We start from the raw sequence: 22,279 nt of genomic DNA, 5'->3' as shown, positions 1-22,279 counted from the left end.
AAATTGCATCAGCGTCATTGAAGACCTGATGGAGGTCTTCTCGAAGAATACTTTAGAAGGTCAGTGTAGACCGAAAATAATAAGTGCTGTACATATAGTACACTTTTGCTTACCTTGTTTAGGATAAGTGTAGCTTTCAGTGTTCTGTCTTTTTCATGTCAATGTTGCTTGGTCCATATGACTAGGCTGAGAATATTCGACTTACAATACTTCAGTGAAGTCTTTGCCTCATATGTACTTTGTCAAATGAAGAGAACATTGTCACGGAGTCTGGTTTCACTTTCACTTTTACACTCCACACGCAGTAGGTGTGTGTGACTGAATGCACAGGGGCAGCCTGTACATTCCAGTAAGAGTTGACAGTGGATGACCTGAATCTCATAGCACGCATGTATAACCAGTCGCCGCACAGGCACTGGGATTATAGTCCGTTTTCTGAGATGTCGCGTTGTGTGATATTGCCCTGAGCTAAAAATAGTAACTTGATGCTAGTTGGCGTACAGAAATGTGTTGTCTATTGGGTGAATGTGCAGCTGAACACCTGGGCCTAGGCAGATGCTAGGCCTCGTGGTTGCCAGGGCCAAATCAGATAAGGATTTGCTTGACCCTTCTTCATTCGTTTGATCCCTTCTGAAGCCAAAACGCCAGGGACTATCCTTTCTTAAGTTACATTTTTGTGACAAGCGATGTGAGGGGATATTTCAGTATCAATTTCAGCTTTGTTCTCAAAAGTGTAATTGAGACCCTTTTTGGACCCCCACTGGGGCCCCTTCTTAAGTGCAAACCCCTGGAAATATTGTTTCTTAAGATGTATATTTCTAGCTAGTGATATGAGGTGTGTCATCAGTGTGAATATCAGCGTTGTTCTCAAAAGTGTAAATGAATGTCACTTTTGGGGGGGGGTGGGACCCTGTCTCCCCTAAAGGCCAGGAAAGCCATGCTTAATATGGGTTTTATTCATCCCCCATGTACTCTTGACAGAATGAGACCATCAAACCTTTTATTCCCAAAAGTGTAAATGAAACTGTGCTAGCTCCCTAACGAGATATGGTGGGCAGAAGCAGAAAAAGTTTAGATTCTACTCCCCCCCCCCTTCATCATGTATGGAAGAAAAGATAGGGGAATACCAGTGGCCAAGAGGATCTATTAAAGAAGTGAGGGAAGGCTGTTGGATGAGTTCTGAAGGGAAGGTAGGAAGTAAAGAAAAAGCTTAAAAAGTTAACATAATATAAAGTTCCAGGGACATATTTCCATCCAAGAGTATTGAGAGAAGTGGCAAAGTCCACTGTGGTGTTTGGTACCTCTAGGGTCTAGAGTCTAGACCAAACAAAATACGAGTCGATTATATTCGGAGTGAGCTGACCAGAGGGGTGCAAAGCCATTCGTTGCAGTCAGAATGGGTTCCAAAAGATTGGAGAGCAGCGAATGCAACACCATTATTAAAGACGGGATCAGGAGCAACATGAGAGAATTAAAAAAACTTGTTATCTTAACTTCGGTCATGGGGAAAGTATGGGAGACATTGATGAGGAATCAGATAAGGAACCTTTAAGATAGAGACAGTCAGTCTGAGTTTACTAAATGTAGATATCGTTTTTGAAATTTGTTGCAATTCTAGGAGTAATTTACTGATTGGGTAAATGAACAGTGCCATTGGGTGCAATTGATGGAACATACCGAGACTTCCAGAAGCTATTTGAGAAGGTACCACACGGACTAGACTGTTAAAATTAAAGACATCTAGACATCACTAGACATCACTTATTGACTTGCAAAATCGTTGTGGGAATCGCAAACTAGATTGAGAACTGGCTTAGTGATAGGAAACAAAGAGTTGCTGTCAGTGGAAGGATGCTCGACTGGGAAGTTGTATATAGAAGCAAAGAGGGACAGGTGATAGGTGATCAGATTTAGGAAAACCTATATTCCACCATGGGCAATTTTTTTTGGCAAATACAGTTCATTATCAGGAAATGTAAGGTGTTTGATGTTGGAAGGAATACTTGAAATAGGGATTGCATAATGCAGGGGGAGGTGTTGCACCATGAGATCTGGAGGTGTGTTAACATGAAGCCGTCAGCACAGTGCCGTGCAGCAAGAGGAAAAGTAAATAGGAATCGTCAGCTGCATTCTCAGGTGGATTAGTTTACAGATCAAAAGTGATGATGCGAACATTTCACAGAAATTTAAAAGAGGTGGTGTGAACCTCACCCATATTATTTTGGACAGCTGTTGCCACCATTTCTGAGACAGTACGTCGCTGCCAAAGAAGGATTTCATCGTAGAGCTACCAGATTGATTCCAGGGCTAGATACTCAGCTACAAGCGGCTGAGGGAGACCGGACTTTTAACCTTAGAATTGAGGAATTTACAAAAGGACCAGCTTGAAATGTGGTCGATGAATGAAAAGTACATATAAAAGTTATTTTTAACCAGTATGGAAAGTGACAAGACCAGGGGGCAGAACTTGGAAGTAAATAAGTGAGTTTGGTTAGAAGCAAGGTGGAGGTACTTCACATTGAGTTGTCAATGAATGGACTTTTCTTCTTGGGAAGGTAGTTGAAACAGGGACAACATATAGGCTTTAAAAAAGCATTCGATAAATACTTGGGATTAAAGGGTACCTGGTACAGAGTGTTCAATTGTAAAGGGTGCTTGTGTAATTTGTGAACGTTGTGTGCATGTTGTGCTGTCTGGGTTCTGATTGTGATGCTTCATCCTCTGTTGTAGAGTGAGTGTTGCCAAATCAGTTTCATGGCAAGGGTTATACCAGGTGGTAGCCATGGTGCCCACGATAGCTTGCCGACTCTTCGCGAAGGTCACCAAATCTTTAGTGTTCACTAAATAATGCCGGTAGACAGGACACCCAGTTCATCGTCCATCCGAGGGACGACACATACATTGATGAATCACCCTGCCTGTAAAACAGCGGGAAGACAGTTTATAGATTGGTCGGGATTCAACCCAGGCCAGACAGTTTAATGGAGGTGAGTGTGTGTACCTCTGGAATCAAGACCATCTTACCAGCCCGCTGTCTGGATATTGTGATACTTTAAATTTATTTAAACTTTAAAGAAAGACACGAGGAAAAATAAACAAGGGGTTTTTTTTCAACCCTTTTTCGATACTGTTGTTAAAAAATAGTGTCTTGTCTGCAGGGGCGTCGAGAGGGGGGTGGGGATCACTTCCTCGGGGCCTAGGGACCGTTTAGGGTCCCGAGATTCTCCTGTAATTTTTTTTTTAAAACAGTGCAACGAAACCCCTCATCGGCCCATCCTCATTTCCTCATCGTTACATTTAAACCCAGAAGATGTTTTTGCTTTCCTTGCCGGCCTTCTTTCCAGAAACAAAACAACATTTACCGAGCTGTGTATGGTACAGTTTCAAACTTGACAGAAAATGGTTATTAACCAGAAATGTGTATTACAAAGAAATGGGTTTGTATCCTTTTTGTCCAAAAAAAAAAGATTAATTTTTTTTCAGAAAGAGAAAGGGTGGGAGCAGGGGCCCCAAGGTCGTTTGCCTCGATGTCCCGACTTGTCTGTTATATGAAATGCCCCTGCTGGCTCTCGATTCCCCTGATTCTCTGCTAAATGAAATCCACCATCCCTCCATCATTCTCCTTTCCATTATTGTAGCTTCTCCCACGTCCTTCCTTCTACCCCCTTTGCCCTACAACCCATAGTGATAAGTATAAATTGAGTTCCATGAGTGCAGATATGGCACAGGCATGATGGGCCAAGTTAACTCTTCCTGTGTTTGTGTTTCTTTCTGTAATCCTTGTGTATTTTCTTATTTAAATGGTGATTGTGCAAAGACTTCATATTTTGATTAAATATAGAACTGAGATGCAGCTAATGCCTAATACCGGTGCTGCATTGATTTCATTTGAAGATCTAAGATGCCAATGGAGAGCGGTATACCACGTTGCGGAGCACCACACTTTGCCAGGCCAGTATTCCCAGTGTTCAGACTCGGTAGATTCAATAACTTTGACATCAGCAAGAGCAGCATGTTGCGACTGAATCAACTGCACCCATCAAGGTGCAATTCTTAAATCCAACTCAGTTTTAAAACAAACAGCAAAATGTCATGAGTAAGTGCCGATGACAAGAAGTGTGGTGTGTTTGGAACAAAGACAAACATAAAGTACATATGGTCTATAAGGGACATGTTCTTTCCTCAATGTCGATTTTCGAAATGTACAACCTCTTCCTTGAGCCACAGAAAACTGTTTAAAAGGTGGATTTATGAATAGTAATCAGTGAGTGCAATTCTTACTTTTTAAATCCTGAGGTTACTTTCATATTATATATATATATATATATATATATATATATATATATATATATATATATATATATATATATATATATATATATATATATAAATATATATATATATATATATATATATATATATATATATAAATATATATAAATATATAAATATATAAATATATATATATATATATATATATATATATATATATATATATATAATTGACCCCTCCCATGTTCCTCCAGCCAAAGTAGCTGCATAAAGCAACCCAACGAGACTTACGCAAGGTAAGTGCTAAATGCTGTTTCGAACCCTTCCCAGAGTTCCTCAACTATAGAGACGTTCACACACGACAATCCCAATGCTATACACTCCCCTCAGCTAACGGACCTGTTTCATCACTTATTGGCAAATCATCAGCAATAGCGTAGACAGCAATGCATACCAATGAGGCTCTCAAGCATGTACCACATGATTAAAAAAAAAAAAAAAACATTTCAGGATTAAAAAAAACTCTGAAAACATTTTCCGAAAAGAGTAATTACGTATCTTCTGTTGGAATTGCAGATGGTGACTTGCAAACCCAGCCTCAAGGGTGGTGTACAGAAGCGTTTTTAATAATAATAATAAATACAAGGCGCCGAGAGGTGAAATTTGCTGCATGTGATGTGCAACATGCACAAAGTAAAATGAGTGTTCATTTATGTCTGTAAGATGTCGTAAATAAAGAAGATATGAGCAAATCTGACGCTAGGCTGAGGCTTCAGACTTTGGCACGCTCACGAGACTGTACCGTCAAGATGAAATGTCCCAGAAGATAAAGAAAATAGGATCACATTTGTACATGAAGTGTTTTAAAAGTAATGCTTCTTGCTACGAAACATCATATCTTCCAGTCTCTGAATATTTTGAATAAAATATTTCCAAGCCGTCATTTTTGACGTGCTTTTCTACAGGGTGTCCCAAAAGTCACCTCGGGATTTAGAAATTAAATCACATTTCTGTTTTGTAATAAAATAAAATACAATTCTTTTCAGAATTTAGATTAACATTTGTGAATTACCCATGGAAAAATTCACAACTCAACAAAGAACCAAAATCGTGGAATTTTATTTTAAATTTCATCGATCAATTCATTATTCTCACCAAAAGAGCATGGACACCAAATAATTTCGCAAAATTCAGAAATGTCTTGGCCATCACGTTCTCCTGATTTGACGCCTCCCGATTATCTTCTTTGGGGTTACCTAAAGGAGCGTGTATACATCAATAAGCCCCATACAATTCAGCAGCTCAAGGACAACATCTTTGCAGAAATTCGAGGGCTGCAGCCAGAGTTATTTTCCGCTGTTATGGAAAATGCTGTCGAAAGAGCCAGTCTCTACGAAGCCGAAAATGGAGGACATCTAAGCTGCATCATTTTTCATAAATAAAGCAAATTTATCTCCATTTCGTAAATTTTAATTTGGTATAAAAATAACCATAAATTATTAAAAAAATAACAGAAATGTTATTTAATTTCTAAATCCTCGAGGTGACTTTTGGGATACCCAGCAGTAATGCTAAAATGGACAGCCAAAAGTAATCACTCAACAAAATTATGCAGCCATTTTAATGCTACGTATTGAAGGTTGTCATTTGGTTTGTTGCCCCATGATAAGCAAGCCAGCAACGGGTGTTTTTGCTCATGCTTACAGATCGATAACATTGGCTGCTTGAAAAACAGTTCAGCTGGGCCTGGACCATGCTGGAGCGACCATCTGACTACTATTTTACAACATATTTGGCTGCTGATCATGGGGTACTCACTTTGGTATGCCCAACAATATGCTAGCTGTGGCTTCCACTGGAACAACCTGCACTTGAACCAAAATAATTTATGTAATATAATTCTCCACCCACTTCCCCGATTAAGAGGGGAGTCATTAGCCTTCCCCTTGAATAATAAGGTGTACTGTTGCTGCGATTTCTCGTTTTGTTTACAACATAGCTTTTCTGTGTAGGATGACTAGAATGATTCTGGGGCTAGCTACACGAAGCTATTAGGAGTGGCTGAAGGAGACGTGACTTTCTTTATACATTAGAACGGAGATTATTATGAGTGGATCTGATGGAGATGTTTAAGATAATGAAGAGGTAGCTTGCATGTGGATGAGTGATGGTTTCTGGTGTTGGTGTAGCACATGCATGATGGGCCGAATAGCGTCCTCCTGTACCAAAGATCCTTATCTCAGATGCCACAGCGTGACTGACATGCACTTTTTCTGTATGCTTTGGCGAGTATTATTAGATAGGTGTTTTCCTAATGATATCTTCAGAACTGTCCTTAAGCAAAAATACAAACTTGCCTTTTTGCATCGTCGGTTTAATCTCCTCATCAGTGGGCATACTCGCAATCGTCTTTGCTACTGCAATGCTGCATGTTCTCACAGTGATTTCCTTTTAATCTGTGTTTTCCATTGTAGTTTTTATTTACTGTTATCTTTGTTTCTGGGTTGGCAGGATAACCTAGAGGTATAAAACTTTCCTCTGAGCAGTCTTAGCCTGGGCTCAATCTCGGTTGAGCTACCAAATGTCACCCTGGTGTTTCGCAGATGGGCGATGCATCAACATGTGAGTGCTGTCCTTCAGATGGACATTAAACTGGGCATCCCGTCTGCCAGCATTAGTTGGTGGATGTTAAAGATCTCATGTTGTTCTTGAACAATGATGATGATAGCAAATATGTTTAAAAGACATTGTATTATTGTTAATAAATAGATTAATCGCTCATCACTATATCACTGCCATAAGGGCTAAGACAGCATGAAAGCTAAAACAGTAATTACAGAATCACAGAATGTCATATGCTTCCGAAGGGGTGGGGGGGGGTGGGGGAGAACAGGTTTGGGGGTTAAGTAACATGGAGTGCACACTATATTTGGTACACTTTCATTTACTGTTGCTTCATTAATGTGACAGTTCTCTGGCCATGATGTTTCAGTGTTCAAGTCTGCTGTCTCAGCCTGCATTTGTTTTCTTGCCATTCATCTTCTTCAGGGTGGGACCATGCCAAAAACTTTAGACGTAATATGTAAACCGATCTTCAAGAACAACTGAAATATTTGGGTAAATCGAGATTCTAAACCACCTGAATGAGGTTGCACACTTAGTAACCTGCAACAAATCTTCTGAGCACTAGTTCGAGACATATTGGGACGGCCGGGGTATGAATGATGTGGTGATCCTCAAAGCTTTTGGCCCTCTTTTGAGGTACTTTGCTGGAGATCGAAGCAGTGGGGAGAAAAAGAGTGAGGACACACAAGTATAAGAAGGTTCGCACAGGTGCTTGGAGAGAGATAGAGATAGAGATAGAGATAGAGATAGAGATAGAGATAGAGAGAGTCCGAGAGAGAGAGTCCGAGAGAGAGAGTCCGAGAGAGAGAGTCCGAGAGAGAGAGAGTCCGAGAGAGAGTCCGAGAGAGAGAGTCCGAGAGAGAGTCCGAGAGAGAGTCCGAGAGAGAGTCCGAGAGAGAGTCCGAGAGAGAGTCCGAGAGAGAGTCCGAGAGAGAGATAGAGATAGAGATAGAGATAGAGATAGAGATAGAGATAGAGATAGAGATAGAGATAGAGATAGAGAGAGAGATAACTGTTAGAATAAATGGACGATTGTTCTGGTTGCGACAGATGAGGTGTTTGTGATGAGTGGCCACTGTTGAAGAGCTATGTCTGATCACTGAACTTTGCTCAGCCTGTCTTTTGCACTGGGACTTTATCCCCAGTTTGAGGTTGCTGCATCCACGTTGTACTATAATATGCTCAGCGCACACCCCTTGTTGACCACACATGGAGCCTCCTTGGCGAATGTCTCTTTCCTCTTACACAGTCCAGAGACATATAATTTGCCTCATGGCTAGAACTCCACTGAGATGCTGGGAGATTTTAATGCTAACAGACTTTATCGAATGTCAAATGTATTCAAATGGGCACCTCAAACCATGAGGCAGAAAATCCAAATCTTCACTACCTTTTACACACCCATAATCTAACGAGACATTTGAATAGCTCATTTTACTCCAACAAAAAAAAAAAAACCAACAACTCACAAACTGGATACATTTACTCTTTCCTCTTCGTGTCTTGCGTACACGTGTGTATCTGCGTTGTTGTTATGGTCACATCTTGCATTTAGAAACACACTGCAGGTAAGCGTTTACGTCGTAGATTCCTGAATTGCAAATGTTCATTCATTCCATCCATGCTGATTGAATGATTCCTTGCTATGTAGATGAATGCAATCGAACTTATCACCATACATTGGGAGGTTTCCTTCGAACTTGATACACTCCTTGTTTTATCCGGATCTGGATTTTCATTCAATTACTCGTCTGTTTTTGTGCATTCAGTATTTGAATGTCTCCCTGCTGTACATTCAGTTACATCCAACTCGGCGAGCATGTAAAACAAACTTCTCGCGTACATGTTCATTGTCTGAGCTTATTAGATTTAATAGAACAATAAACCTGGATTTCCACCTTTTGTACAACAGGCTCAACAGTTATTCATTTGGTTCCGCATGTCCAGTATGTAAAGACTGATCGCGTTAGCCGTATTAGAGCACTGTCAGCCTATTATGGGGAATGGGATTGTTAAGGAGGGACAACCATTCAGCAAGTCCTTGAACCAAATTCTGCTCCATAATTTGAGGGGCAAGAAGTCCCAGTTTGTGCTACATTCTGACAAACACATTCTCACCAACTCCCAGATCTTTCGGAAGGAAGAACAGACAGTATTAAAGAGAACAAAAAGTTTGGCAAATTAAATCAAGTATGAATTCATTTTCACACTTGCAGCACCTGACTGCTGATTTTGCATAATTTCTGGGGGTGCAGCAATGCAGTAGATTATGGCTGATTACAGGAATACTGTGGCATTTGTCCACGGTACCAGCACACGATGGCCCATTCATGTGAACGGCATTGTGAGATCAGTAAAACCCACCAAAAAATAATGGAACACAGGACCCCAGCTTAATATCCCATCCGATGGACGTCGCACTCAATGCAACACTCTGTGAAGTATCGGGTAACAGTTTATCCTCAAGTCCGAATCTAACCCATACTTGGCAGCTCAAATGTGAGCATGTTACCTTTGAGATATCCTAGCAGCCCCAAGAAAGTATAAAAGCTAATGGATGGATGGATGAACAAACATTATAATGTAAATAGGATTGATATTGTAAAGAAAAATAAGCATGCCATAAAGACTGATTGAAGTTCTGCTCGGAAAATTGTGGCTTGTAAAAACCGAGAGCTATTTTAATCACTTTTTGATCCCTCTGTACAAAAAGTTATCTCATCCTCCAGCTTACGTTAGGAAATTATGGTTTCACACGATATAGACTGCTCACTGTAAAGAATCGTGTTTCTAAAAAGAGAAAATAGATAGGACGGCTGCAGGAAGTTTTCAATTTTCTAGATGATGGGGGGAAAATTCAATGTTTTGTTTGTAATTTGCTTACACACAAGGTGAACAACTGTATGGTATTGAATTCTGAGCACTTCGCTGATGATGCAGGAATTCCAGTTTAAAATCCTCGACATTGTTCTGATTTGTTCCTCATCTCATTATCCCCAAGCAATTCATGTGAAAGTACACTGTTGCCTCCTAATGTTATTACCCTACATGTGATTTATGTACAAGCTCATTGAACACACCGGCATCGGCACTCCCACCCTCTGGGCGAGAGTGCCCATCTTGACCCACTTTCGTGGGAAATTGTAAATGGTCATATTTCCACAACGTGATGTTTACTGGGACACACAGTATGCCTGAAAAATATTTTTGGGACAAACTGTAATCATATTTGGCCTTGCTGGACAACACTTTAGAGTTTTTGTAATGTAAAATGCCAAGTGATCAATTTTGAAATTTTCGTCATCTAATATATAAAACTCATTCTAACCACTCACTGACTCACTCACTCACTCAGTCACTGATATTAATGTTCTGCACCTTCCGGGTAACGTACAAAGCTGACAGACATTGAAGCCGACACATCAGCTTAACATCCAAAATATAAATAAATGAAAATAAATAAATGAAAAAAAACAACACCAGTGAGTGATCCGAGGCAATGGGGAAGCACGGCAATTTTGCGTACCGACAGACACCGAAGCCAACACACTGGGAAAAATCACAGAACCATTGGAAAGTGTCTGTAAATTAAATTATAAATAAATGAAAAAATTAATACTGGGAAGCGACGCGAGACAATGGAGAAGCACGGAAATTATGCGTGCTGATGGACATCGAAGCCGATACACTGGGAAAAATCACAGAATCATCGGAAAGTGTCTGTAAATGAAAATATAAATAAATGAAAAAAAGAAGAATAAAACAAATGGAGGTGAGCAACCTGAGACAATGGGGAAGCATGGTAGTGGGGCAACTTAGCTAAATATAGCATAACAATTGTGCATTTTGTGAGGAAAGCACCAAATTTGGCACACTAGTAGCCGAACATATTATGAACAGATATGGATATTGGGCCATCTCAAATTCAGCTGCTGCTGGCTGTGGCAGCCATTTTCCACTGCCATCAAAAATTTTGAGATGGCCCAATATCCAAATCTGTTGATAATATGTTCGGCTACTAGTGTGCCAAATTTGGTGCTTTCCTCACAAAATGCACAATTGTTATGCTAAGTTGCCCCACTATGGTTCATTATTGCATTCTGTGTATTAGCATACCCCACGAACATATATATATATACATATATATATATATATATATATATATATATATATACATATATATATATATATATATACATATATATATATATATACATATATATATATATATACATATATATATATATACATATATATATATATATATATATATATATATACATATATATACATATATATACATATATATATATATATATATACATATATATATATATATATATATATATATATATATATATATATACATATATATACATATATATATACATATACATATATATATACATATATATATATATATATATATATATATATATATATATACATATATATATATATATATATATATATATATATATATATATATATATATACATATATATATATATATATATATATATATATATATATATATATATATATATATATATATATATATATATATATATATATATATATATATATATATATGTATATGTTTTCGTCAAAAAGACATAAAACTCATTCTACTGACTGACTCACTCACTGATATTAATGTTCTCACTGAACATGATAATAGGGTAGTTTAGTAATTTAATGATAATATTTAGTATTTAATGATAATAGGGTAGTTTAGCAGATCACAACTCACTGATATTAAAGCCAACACACCAGCTTAACATCCAAATGATAAATAAATGAAAAAAATTTATATTTATATATATATATATATATATATATATATATATATATATATATATATATATATATATATATATATATATGCATTAGCTCCATTATATTAAGATATAACCTGACGTTATCATGCATGGGATTTTCACAAACCTTAAATTGCTGTTCAAAAATAAATATGCACCGAGGCCAATGATTATGGATAGACATGAAGGGAAAAGATGTGTTAAATTTATTCATTCATTCATTTCCTCTGCAGTCTGTGACTCCTTGTTGGTTGTTTCATTGCCGGGAGCAAGGTAGGACCCCATGTAGGTTAGAGCAGGAATTTGTAATTTGGCCGGGGTGCCGGCGATAACTCGCCTGCTCTTCATGATCAAGGACATTATCAGTAAATGAGTTACCCTTCTCCCTCCTCTTTATCGGCCACAATTAACCCCATGTTATTGTGGGGTTCGCCAGGGAAAGGTTGGCAGGAGTCTTTCACAAACTGGCTGGCCATGCAGGCTTGACCTTCGACTAAGGTTCGAGCAGGAATTTATAATTTATTCAGGGTGCCGGTGATAGCTCGCCGACTCTTCATGGAAGACACCGTGGGGGTCTTTAACGTTAACAAATTGATGCTGGCAGACGGTATGCCCAGTTTAACATCCATCCGAGGGACAGCACACACATCGATGCCCTGTCCTGCATGAGAGACACCAAGATGACAATTTATACCTGGTTCGGGATTCAAACCAAGGCGAGACGGCTGAGAAATGAGTGTGCATAACTATAGGCCATCCTGCCAGCCCCTGTTACATTTATGAGTGATGGAAATATTTTGTTGTGATTCTGAAGTTGAATACTTCTCTTTTAGAATAGGTGCCAACACACAGAGCTTCTGGATTACCATTGTCCTTCAAATAGAAGCAAAACAAGTTTACCTGCATCTTCCTCGGCAATGTCTTCATAGTTTGCAGTTCCCATATTCACCCCATTCCAAAGGTTGGCCCGTGGATCTATGGAACAGGAGTAAATGTGTTTATTTAGTCGACCTTGTTAGCAACTACAGACAATTCAATTTATTCCAATAAACCCAAGTTTGCCTTCAACTCCCCAAAGTATCCTCACTATTCATGAAGAAATCTGTGCAGGGATTATTATTATTATTTTTTGTAATTACCCTGTTGGTGCATTTATCATAAAGTTTAGCAGATCACAATTTGAATTGTACGTCTATTATTTGACTGTAAAATGCAACAGTCGTACATTACACCATTTTATCAACATAGCGGATGGGTTTAAACAATTGATGGCAGTAGCTTTTCTTTAAAAGGCAAGAAAGTGAAATGTAAGGTTTTTCCTGAACTTTGAAATTTTGAAGAAAAAAAAAAACAAGGCTCTTATTGGAGCATAAAGTATTATCCTGGGATGGTGTTGGGATTGTTTTGCTGAAACTGGTAGAGCATGGAATGGGGACCCATTTGCTATCATTGATTCGTTGATGTTAAAAAGATACGACCATGTCATTCTCAAAAAGTGTTGGCGAGTTAATCATCCTGGCCAAATCAGCTGCAGTCAAATATCAGACCTGGCCAGCTGGTTCGTGAATGATTTAGATAAAAACTTCCTCCTCAGCTGACATCACAAGAATGCAGGATTACTTGAGGCCTTCAAAGTCATGATATACAGTATATATGTTCGAGGTGATAGGTGCTATTTGGATATAATTCTCATGAGATGGCTTGCCAGCTGAGCTGGTTTGCTTCCCAGCTGAGCTGGTTTGTTTGCCAGCTCAGCTGTTTGGGGAGGAATCCATCCAGTTTTACTTTATGACTACCAGTGAGTCAGAAATCTGTCCATGGCGAGAGGGAGTGGGGAGAGCGGGCGGTATTACAACAAAGGTTTCTAAAGGCTGTAGGATGACTGATATTGTGGGTAGTGGTGTAACAGCTAACAGTTTATCAGTCTGCGATTGTATCTTTCACAGAATGCAACCAAGCATGAAGCTGTGTGTGTGTGTGTGTGTGTGTGTGTGTGTGTGTGTGTGTGTGTGTGTGTGTGTGTGTGTGTGTGTGTGTGTGTGTGTGTGTGTGTGTGTGTGTGTCTCCTCAACTCCAAAACCATGAAACCTCATGACCTGAAACTTTGCATGCATACTAAGGGAAATTAGTATGGGTTAATTAAAATGATACACTTAGTCTGGGTGTATGGGTATGGGTGTATGGGAATTGGGTCTATGGGTTAATTAAAACACCCCTTTTGACGATGATTAATGGTCTTATTTAATTATATCATTTATCATACACATCCTCAGACACCTCGTTCTCCCTCGATGGGGTCTTAAGGCACATCCTCGGTTACCTCACTGGGGTCTTCCGTCGCCATTTTGTTCTGCCTGGTCAACAATTCCTTGACTTGGAACAGGCCGCAACAGTTTATTCATGATAAAGTGGTCAAAATGGTTTTTTTTTTTCACTTTCTTGACTCGTATCATCAAATGCCTCATCTATATGGCTACAAATCGCTGCATACATCACTTTCGTAAGTGCTGTAGTTTTCAAATTAGGAGCTTGGAGCGATTTCATGCATTGGACTAATGCTTGGACTAAAGAAACTAGATAATAGAAATATCATTTGAGTTTGGAGGATCGAATCACATGGACTAAATAACTCGATCTGGAGTGAAATCTGAAAATGTTAAGAAATTGGCAGTTTCATTTTTTACGAGCATGTGCCATTACCAATCACCTTGCTATCGCTTGCCAAGCCAGCCGTTCCTTATCAACCATTTAATTGGAGTGCTTGCTTAAGTGTTCAGTCCACTTGCTTAGTGCCCCTGTTACATTTATGACTGTTGTCAATAGCGGTACAGTTCATGTCTCGATTGGGATGTACAGTCGGCAGTTGCTACAAGTTAGCGGTACGTGGCACATATGGGTAACTTTGGATCTATAAAGGGCGCCTCTGTGGGTGTTTGTGCATGCCTGCATGCTTGGTTATGGGTGCTGTGGTGGCAAAGGTTCATCTCGTATCTTTTGATAATGATGACTATGCGTGGTGGAGGTTTTAACTTTTAACCTCAGCAGGTACGAGTGATCACATTTGCCTTTGCCCTTGTGACTGTTTCTAAAGCAATTGGTTATTTTTTATGAACCAGGTGTGCTTTAAAAAGGTTTCACGGTTTCTTTTTGTAAGTTTCAAAGCAAAATATATTTGATATAAATACCACCCAATTTCTGAGCCGTTTGCCATATTTACGTCTTTTCTAAATTACCGAGCCAAATTTTTTTCCACCTGTCACATGCAGCTGTTTATAAAGATTAATGTTTATGCACATCTCCTTGAAATGTTTATAATGCAACGTTGTCTTTATAATTTGTTTATTGAAATTCCCCCAAAACAAGGGTGAAAGCTACTAAGATGTTTGGGCTGTACATAATATGTACTGTAGTCAGTAATACACTGACTCCAATCTTCCAATTTCTTAAAAAATGCCAATATCAGCCAAGCACCAGTAGTGTGTGTGTGTGTGTGTGTGTGTGTGTGTGTGTGTGTGTGTGTGTGTGTGTGTGTGTGTGTGTGTGTGTGTGTGTGTGTGTGTGTGTGTGTGTGTGTGTGTGTGTGCGCGCGTGTGCATGCGTGCGCGTGTGTGTGTATGTGTGCGTGTGCGTGTCCGTGTGCGTGTGCGTGTGCGTGTGTGTGTCCGTGTGTGTGTGTGTCCGTGTGTGTGTGTCCGTGTGTGTGTGTCCGTGTGTGTGTGTCCGTGTGTGTGTGTCCGTGCGTGTGTGTGTGTCCGTGTGTGTGTGTGTCCGTGTGTGTGTGTGTCCGTGTGTGTGTGTGTCCGTGTGTGTGTGTGTCCGTGTGTGTGTGTGTGTGTGTCCGTGTGTGTGTCCGTGTGTGTGTCCGTGTGTGTGTCCGTGTGTGTGTCCGTGTGTGTGTCCGTGTGTGTGTCCGTGTGTGTGTCCGTGTGTGTGTCCGTGTGTGTGTCCGTGTGTGTGTCCGTGTGTGTGTCCGTGTGTATGTCCATGTGTCTGTGCGTGTGTGTCCGTGTGTGTGTGTGTCCCCGTGTGTGTGTGTGTCCGTGTGTGTGTGTCCGTGTGTGTGTGTCCGTGTGTGTGTGTCCGTGTGTGTGTGTCCGTGTGTGTGTGTCCGTGTGTGTGTGTCCGTGTGTGTGTGTCCGTGTGTGTGTGTGTGTGTGGTCATGTGGTAGCTTAGCTGCCGGGGTAGCTATCATTTCTTGAAGCGCGACGGTGTCGCTGATGCAATGCCCCTCTACCAGTACACACACTGGAATTGGGACTCATTTTGCCGACCTCGGAAGGATGACAGGCTGAGTCAACCCCCTGGTGTATTAATTCAGCGGCCGACGGGGCTTGAACTCAGGACCCTAGGATCCCAAGCTGCCACCCGAACCACTGAGCCAACACCAGGCTATATGTGTTTAGTTCATAAAGCATAACATAGTGTCTCTGCTAACTCCCCTACCTATATATATATATATATATATATATATATATATATATATATATATATATATATATATATATATATATATATATATATATATATATATATATATATATATATATATATATATATATCTCCACCACCGCCTAATAGACTCACACATCTCTCTGTCTCTTTCTGTCCCCAGACATGTCCGGTGGGTGATTATGTCTGGACAGTGTTTGTCCCCTGATGCGTCCGGGCGGTCTTTGGCCCCTGACGCGTCCGGGCGGTCTTTCTTTCCGGGTGGTAGTTAGAGTATGACTGGTAGAAAATGGATTTCAGACTTTATTTTGTTTCTATCTTCAATGTCATTCAATGCACATTCATAATTAATGCTCCACCGCATGTCTGCCTTCCCATCCACCAACCCTCCTCACTCTCCCTCCCTCTTCGCTCCCCCACCCCTCCTCACTTCCCCTCCCTTCTCTCTCTTTACCCCTCCACCACCTCACTTACCCTACCTCGATCTCTTTCCCCCACCCCTCTCCCTCGCTCCACTCTTTGTATACCCATCAGCGAAGCGACAGATGGCATTGGCCAGTATGTGTATATATATATATATATATATATATATATATATATATATATATATATATATATACACATATACACACACACACAAGTATACGTACTCATATATTTCACAACTTCAAGGCAATATATTTCTATGTCTATGGATGGCAGGGAGTAGGGAACCTCCCCCCCCCACCACCACCAGCCCCCCAGTTTCGTGAAATCCATGCTTATTGGAAATATTGCATTGTATGCATGTAAAATTTACAAGTTGGATTACAGCAAAGGAATGCACTCGAAGTCTTTATCTATATTATAAAGCAGGAGTGTCTGTCTGTCCCTCCCCGAACCACTTTCTCAGTTTTGGGGCGAGCTGCGCCAAAGCTTCGGTGGAACATTTTGTGGTTCCAGCCAGTGTCCTCAGTTCGGTTGGAGGTTTCATACATTTCTCAATTCAATAATAATTTTGAGTTTCGATCCGTACAAATCTGCTCCCTAGCTGGACGTAACACCAGAACAGCATTTCTCCTTGTCTACTTCACAAGTGTTTGTAATGTAGTAATGAGGAAAATTCATGGTATAGTATTAATTTGTGATTAGAATGTTGCTATTTAGAATGAAAGCATTGAGAGATTGAGTTTCAAGCAGAATGAGGAAATGATGTGAGGGTTTCCACCAATGACATTCACGGATTCGCCATTTGCTGTTCCACCATTGATATCCACCTTACTTTCGTTGGGGTCAGCTGCAGTGATTTTGTTTTTTGCCCAACTCCTTCACGAACTGGCTGTCCAGTCCCCTCCCGTGCATAGCACAGGTACCTTGTGAGTCTATATAATAAAGCAGGAGTGTGTCTGTCCGTCTGTCTCCCTAAACTACTCACTCAGTTTTGGGGCTTGCCCTGTCAAACCTTCTGTGGAACGTTTTGGGTTCTCAGCAGATTTCCTAAGGTGGGTGGGAGCTTCCATAAATACCCCAATACAATTACGATTTTGACTTTCAAACTGCGTGAAACTGCTCCCGATGCAGAAGTAAGCACAATCACGAGTTCAGCAGAAACATTCGCTGGTTTGATAATATCTCATTAAAATTGTGATTTTGAGTTTTTTTTTTGTATACCTTGGTCGAGGCTCGTATGAGAGCTTACACAACTCACAGCAAGGAGGCATGAGACAAGAGGGGCGGGAGTGGAAGGGACAAAACAGTGGGGAACAGACACATTAGGTGAACTGTGGAAGGGAGAGGGATGGGGATGGGACGGGGAACATGGCGAAGAGAAGATGGACATTTCAGGGACTTTCAGGAAGGAAAGCAGGAGAAATGAAGGAAGTGGGCTTGGGTGGATTATCGGGGGTAGAAAAGATCGAGGATTTGGATGGGGGAAGATAAGAGGTGGTGGTGAACAGCTGTTTTGAAAGCCTGGAGGGAAGAATGGGAAAGAATAGAGTGAGGAAGTTTATTCCAAAGGCGGGAAAAAGAGGAATGAAAGAGTGAAGATGAGCAGTGATTCGTGATTTTGGTAGTTTTACCAGAAGGGGGTTGTTGGCGGACCTTGAGCGCCCTGTGGAAATGTGGTGGGGACAAATCGCAGAGAGAGCAGGGGGGGCAAGGCTGGAGAGGAGTCGGTAGAAGACAGAAAGACCACCGACCAACCTGCGGTGATTGAGTGAGAGGCCCAAAGACTCAGCTTCATTGCGGAAGATGCCGATGATCTTAAATGCCCTGGTTTCAACAGCGTGAAGCCGAGAAAGGTGGGAGGCAGGAGCACCAGCCCAGAGGGGAGAGCAGTACTCCATCAGGGAGTTTCCACCTGAACGACCCCACTTTTATCCATTCCACGGTGGGTGGGAGGGGTTTCATAAATTTCTCAATACAATTATGATTTTAATTTTCGATCTGCACAAAGTGTTTCGTATCCAGATTTTCTCGCCGGCAGATTCGTCTGTATTGGGTGTCACGTGAGAACAGCGTCTATATTTGTTTACCTCGTGAGTGTTTGCACTTTGTTATATTAATGGTATAGTATTAATTTGTGATTGGAATTAAAGTATCGAGAGATTGAGTTTAAATCAGAATGGGGAAATTATGTGAGGGTTTCTTCCAGTGACATTTGCAGTTTTGCCATTGACATGCACGTTACTTCTGTTGGGGTAAGCTGGAGTAATTTTTTTGCCCAAATCATTCAGGAACCGGCTGTCCATGTCTGACATTAAACTGAAGTGTTTCAGGAATGTGGAATTTATTGGTTCATGGTTTGGCATTCGCTGCTTCCCCATTGTGCGTTTGCTTTTGGGCTTCCTCCCATTCGTGGCATGGGTACCTCGCTAGTTTTTATATATGGTCCGAAATCTCTGAGTGAGCTCATTCCTCAAATGGATAACACTTATCAGCAAACAAACACAAACACAAACGGGAGACTGAGACGGAGACGGAGACGGAGACGGAGACTTATTCGTAGTTATTATATGATGAATATTCATGATCGAATGTGTTCGTCCTCCACATGATGTGCATTGACCTTGCTACTTTGTCTGATCTCAGACTAGTATTTCAAAAATGAAACCATGTATATCCATTTGCAGCGAATGATTGAATGAATAGGTCATCATATACTAACTCAGTTTAACAGTTATTTGCTCTCCTTTTGTATCTCCTCAAGATTGACACTCTGGTCCACATACTTGTTTTGAGGCTTTCATCTTATTTCTCTTTCACCTTCCAGTAAAATCGCAAGCCATGCTACCAATATCCTTTTTTTACCATGATTGCTGCAATGTTGTCTCCCAATTGTCTTCAAAGACTGACTAGATCTGTCATGTGAGATGTGTTTCCTGGAAATGATATTTTGTCATGAGATGTGCACTGGGCTTGGGAGATCAGACATACCTTTCTTCTTTGTACTTCTTGCTATCCCTTTGGATCTGAGTGTATACACTGAATGTTTCTGCAAAGAAAAATCCACAATGAATTGGGAATATAAACATTGTACAGTGTTTATGGAGCTATGAACACCAATAAGTTTTTCGTTAAAAAAATAAACAAAAAAAACTGAATCGGAGTTACAATCGCGTGTCCTGTATCCATTCAATTGCACTCATAATGAAAGGAGGCGACCTTGCAAGACACAATATAAGCTTGAAAAGGAAAAGGCACTTCGGACTTTAAACGACGGCTATGATATTGTTATAATCCTTTGTGAATGTGTGTGTATGCAAATGACAAGTAAGATAAGAAACTAAGTACCAGTACATACAGACGAGTAAAAATAAGAGTAGCAAAATGGGTCATTGGCTGAGTACTGATCCAATAAGTTTGGGTTTCAACCTTTGAAGATACTGTACCTTGAGGAGGAGATTCGTCTACACTTTGAGGTACATTTCTATTGTGCCGAGATGGACTTCTCAGAGTTGTAACTACTTTGTGATTGTCAGTAAGTTTGATCCCATAATACAGGTTTACTGCAATCTGAAAGTGCAGGTTAGCAGGTTTTGTCCATTATTGACTGGAAAATATTTGCAATTGAAAGCATTTTCAAAAACACTGTTTTTTTTTTCACCAGCGAGGTGATACGATTTTGTGTTGAGGGTGGAAAAAGGCAATTTTTTTTTCATCCAGTCTGTTCCATATGTGTACCCCAATACCCCAGCACAGCATACATCCAACGTCAGATCACAATGATCTGTGTGCAAAAGAGGGACGACGCAGTTGTAAATGTGTAGACAAACATGCAAGCTGCTATTTGGTTAAGTGATAACATTTGAGGGGTGCTGGGTGGACACAGCCAGGGGGAGAAATGGGTCATAGGAGGCGGCATACATGAAAGCAATCAAGAGACAATCACATCGGGAAGGATAGCATGGCATACACAACAAGAAGAGGGCATAAGAATATGCACATACATCACACATAAGCACACCTTCACACTTGATCCTTATAGCCATCTACTTTCTTTGATTTCTTGCTGCCGTTTGTGGCTTATCAACTTCCGTTTTAAACTAATATATTCTCCTTACTTAAACTATACCTCTTGGCAAACTCCTCTGAATGAAAATTGCCCTGAGTAAAAATTCTTATCACAACTACAGCCTTGTTATTTTTGTAGATTGATTGTTTTCAGCAATCCTGATTGGTGTGGTAGGATGGTGTAATTAGTCTGATAGGATATTGCAGAGGTAGCACACTTACTTTTGAGCTGTATAGTTTGGGTTCGATTATAGACCCGACTCAAACCTGTTGGATTTGTGTTTCATAGGCAAGGTTTTGTATCACAAAGTGCATTGTCCCTTGGAATCAGGATAAATTGGGTGTCTCACCTGCAAGATTGAACTGGTGAACATTAAAAATCCCATGGACTTTCGTGAAGCGGAGGTGAGTTATTGTTGGATAAATTACAAATTCCTGCCACCCATCAGGAGATCATCAGGTATGGCCTACTGGTTCGTGAAAAACTTTGGCCAAAAATTCTGACAACCTCATACGAAGGTGGAAATAATTGCGGCAGTAGGAGTAATTTCAGTAATCTTGAGACTATTTATGCAGTGATAATTACCTCCACCACCGAAGGTGAAGGACGTTATGTTTGTCTGTCTGTCTGTCTGTCTGTCTGTTTGTGTGCAGGATATCTTTAAAAGTTGGAGACAGATCTGGATGAAATTTTGTGAACAGGTTAGGTATGTGACAAGGAAGGACAAACTGATTAGGTTTGGTGAAGATCCGGATCAGACCACTATAATTATTTAATTTCTAAAGTGATTCTTCACCATTGAGAGATGGGGCCAAAAACGATATAGTACTGTATAGCATGATATTTTAAAAATGTATTGGACCGGATATGTTCTCATGGATCAGGCATTACGTGGCGGAGGTATGCGCTCTACCGAGTGCCCTTCTAATTGTGTCTTTTTTCAGCGTCTGGAGTTTGCCAATGTGAGGCTTTTAAAAGACAATAATTAAATCAACATAGTATGCAAGGTTTCAACCTCAGTTCATGCAGGAAAACAGGAGCCCTCATCCTATTAATGAGAACAATACTCTAATGAGCTGCTCACAAATCATTTCAGTGCAAATTGAAAATTTAGAGTGCAAGGGAAAGACTTGGTCCAATGGGAGCCACCCTTGTGCCATCTGGCAATGAAGGCCAGCTTGGAAATGTGGTCTGCCCAGTATGGTATATATCTGATGGTGAGGCTAAAGATCTCAAAAGATTGTATTCCTTCCAGGGTTTGGTCACGAAAGAAGGTCAAAGGATTATCAAGGCAGTTTCCCTGAAGGCACAAAGAGCGATATGATACTTCCGAAGGTTAAACAATATGCGACAACGGTCAATCCAGTTTGTGATCTTCTCCAGACAATTGAATAATGACATACCTGCTGCCTGTTTGCCAATGAGGTGAGAGACATCTGACAGGTGGTATAATGGGGCTTTCTGGGAGGCTCAGAGGCAAGTTAGGTTTGGCCTGGAATAATTACTGCCTGGTGACTGCTGGCCTATGAAGAGAATGTATATAGATAATGCTACGAAGAGTGGCACTTGATGCTTGCAAGCATGAAGGAAACATGCAAGACAGGCAAGGAGAAAGTG

At 40.4% G+C, this 22,279-nt stretch overlaps 1 protein-coding gene across 1 annotated transcript in view; it reads right to left on the bottom strand.

Moving 5' to 3' along the window:
* Window positions 1–22,279, bottom strand: part of LOC147017901 (uncharacterized) — a 106,269-nt gene that overhangs the window by 35,197 nt on the left and 48,793 nt on the right. The window contains exons 6-7 of the mRNA XM_085896975.1: window positions 19,585–19,642; window positions 12,618–12,692 (exon numbers count right to left, since the gene is read on the bottom strand). Of these exons, the coding sequence (XP_085753101.1) occupies window positions 12,618–12,692; window positions 19,585–19,642 (133 nt within the window). The remainder of the gene's footprint in view (window positions 1–12,617; window positions 12,693–19,584; window positions 19,643–22,279) is intronic.

The sequence above is a fragment of the Eptatretus burgeri genome, chromosome 10 (genome assembly GCF_056783735.1).
Source record: "Eptatretus burgeri isolate ZD-2024b chromosome 10, Ebu_testis_v1, whole genome shotgun sequence".
Classification (NCBI taxonomy): Eukaryota; Metazoa; Chordata; class Myxini; order Myxiniformes; family Myxinidae; genus Eptatretus; species Eptatretus burgeri.
Note: the sequence above shows the minus strand (reverse complement) of the source record. Positions and strands in the feature narration are given on the sequence as shown.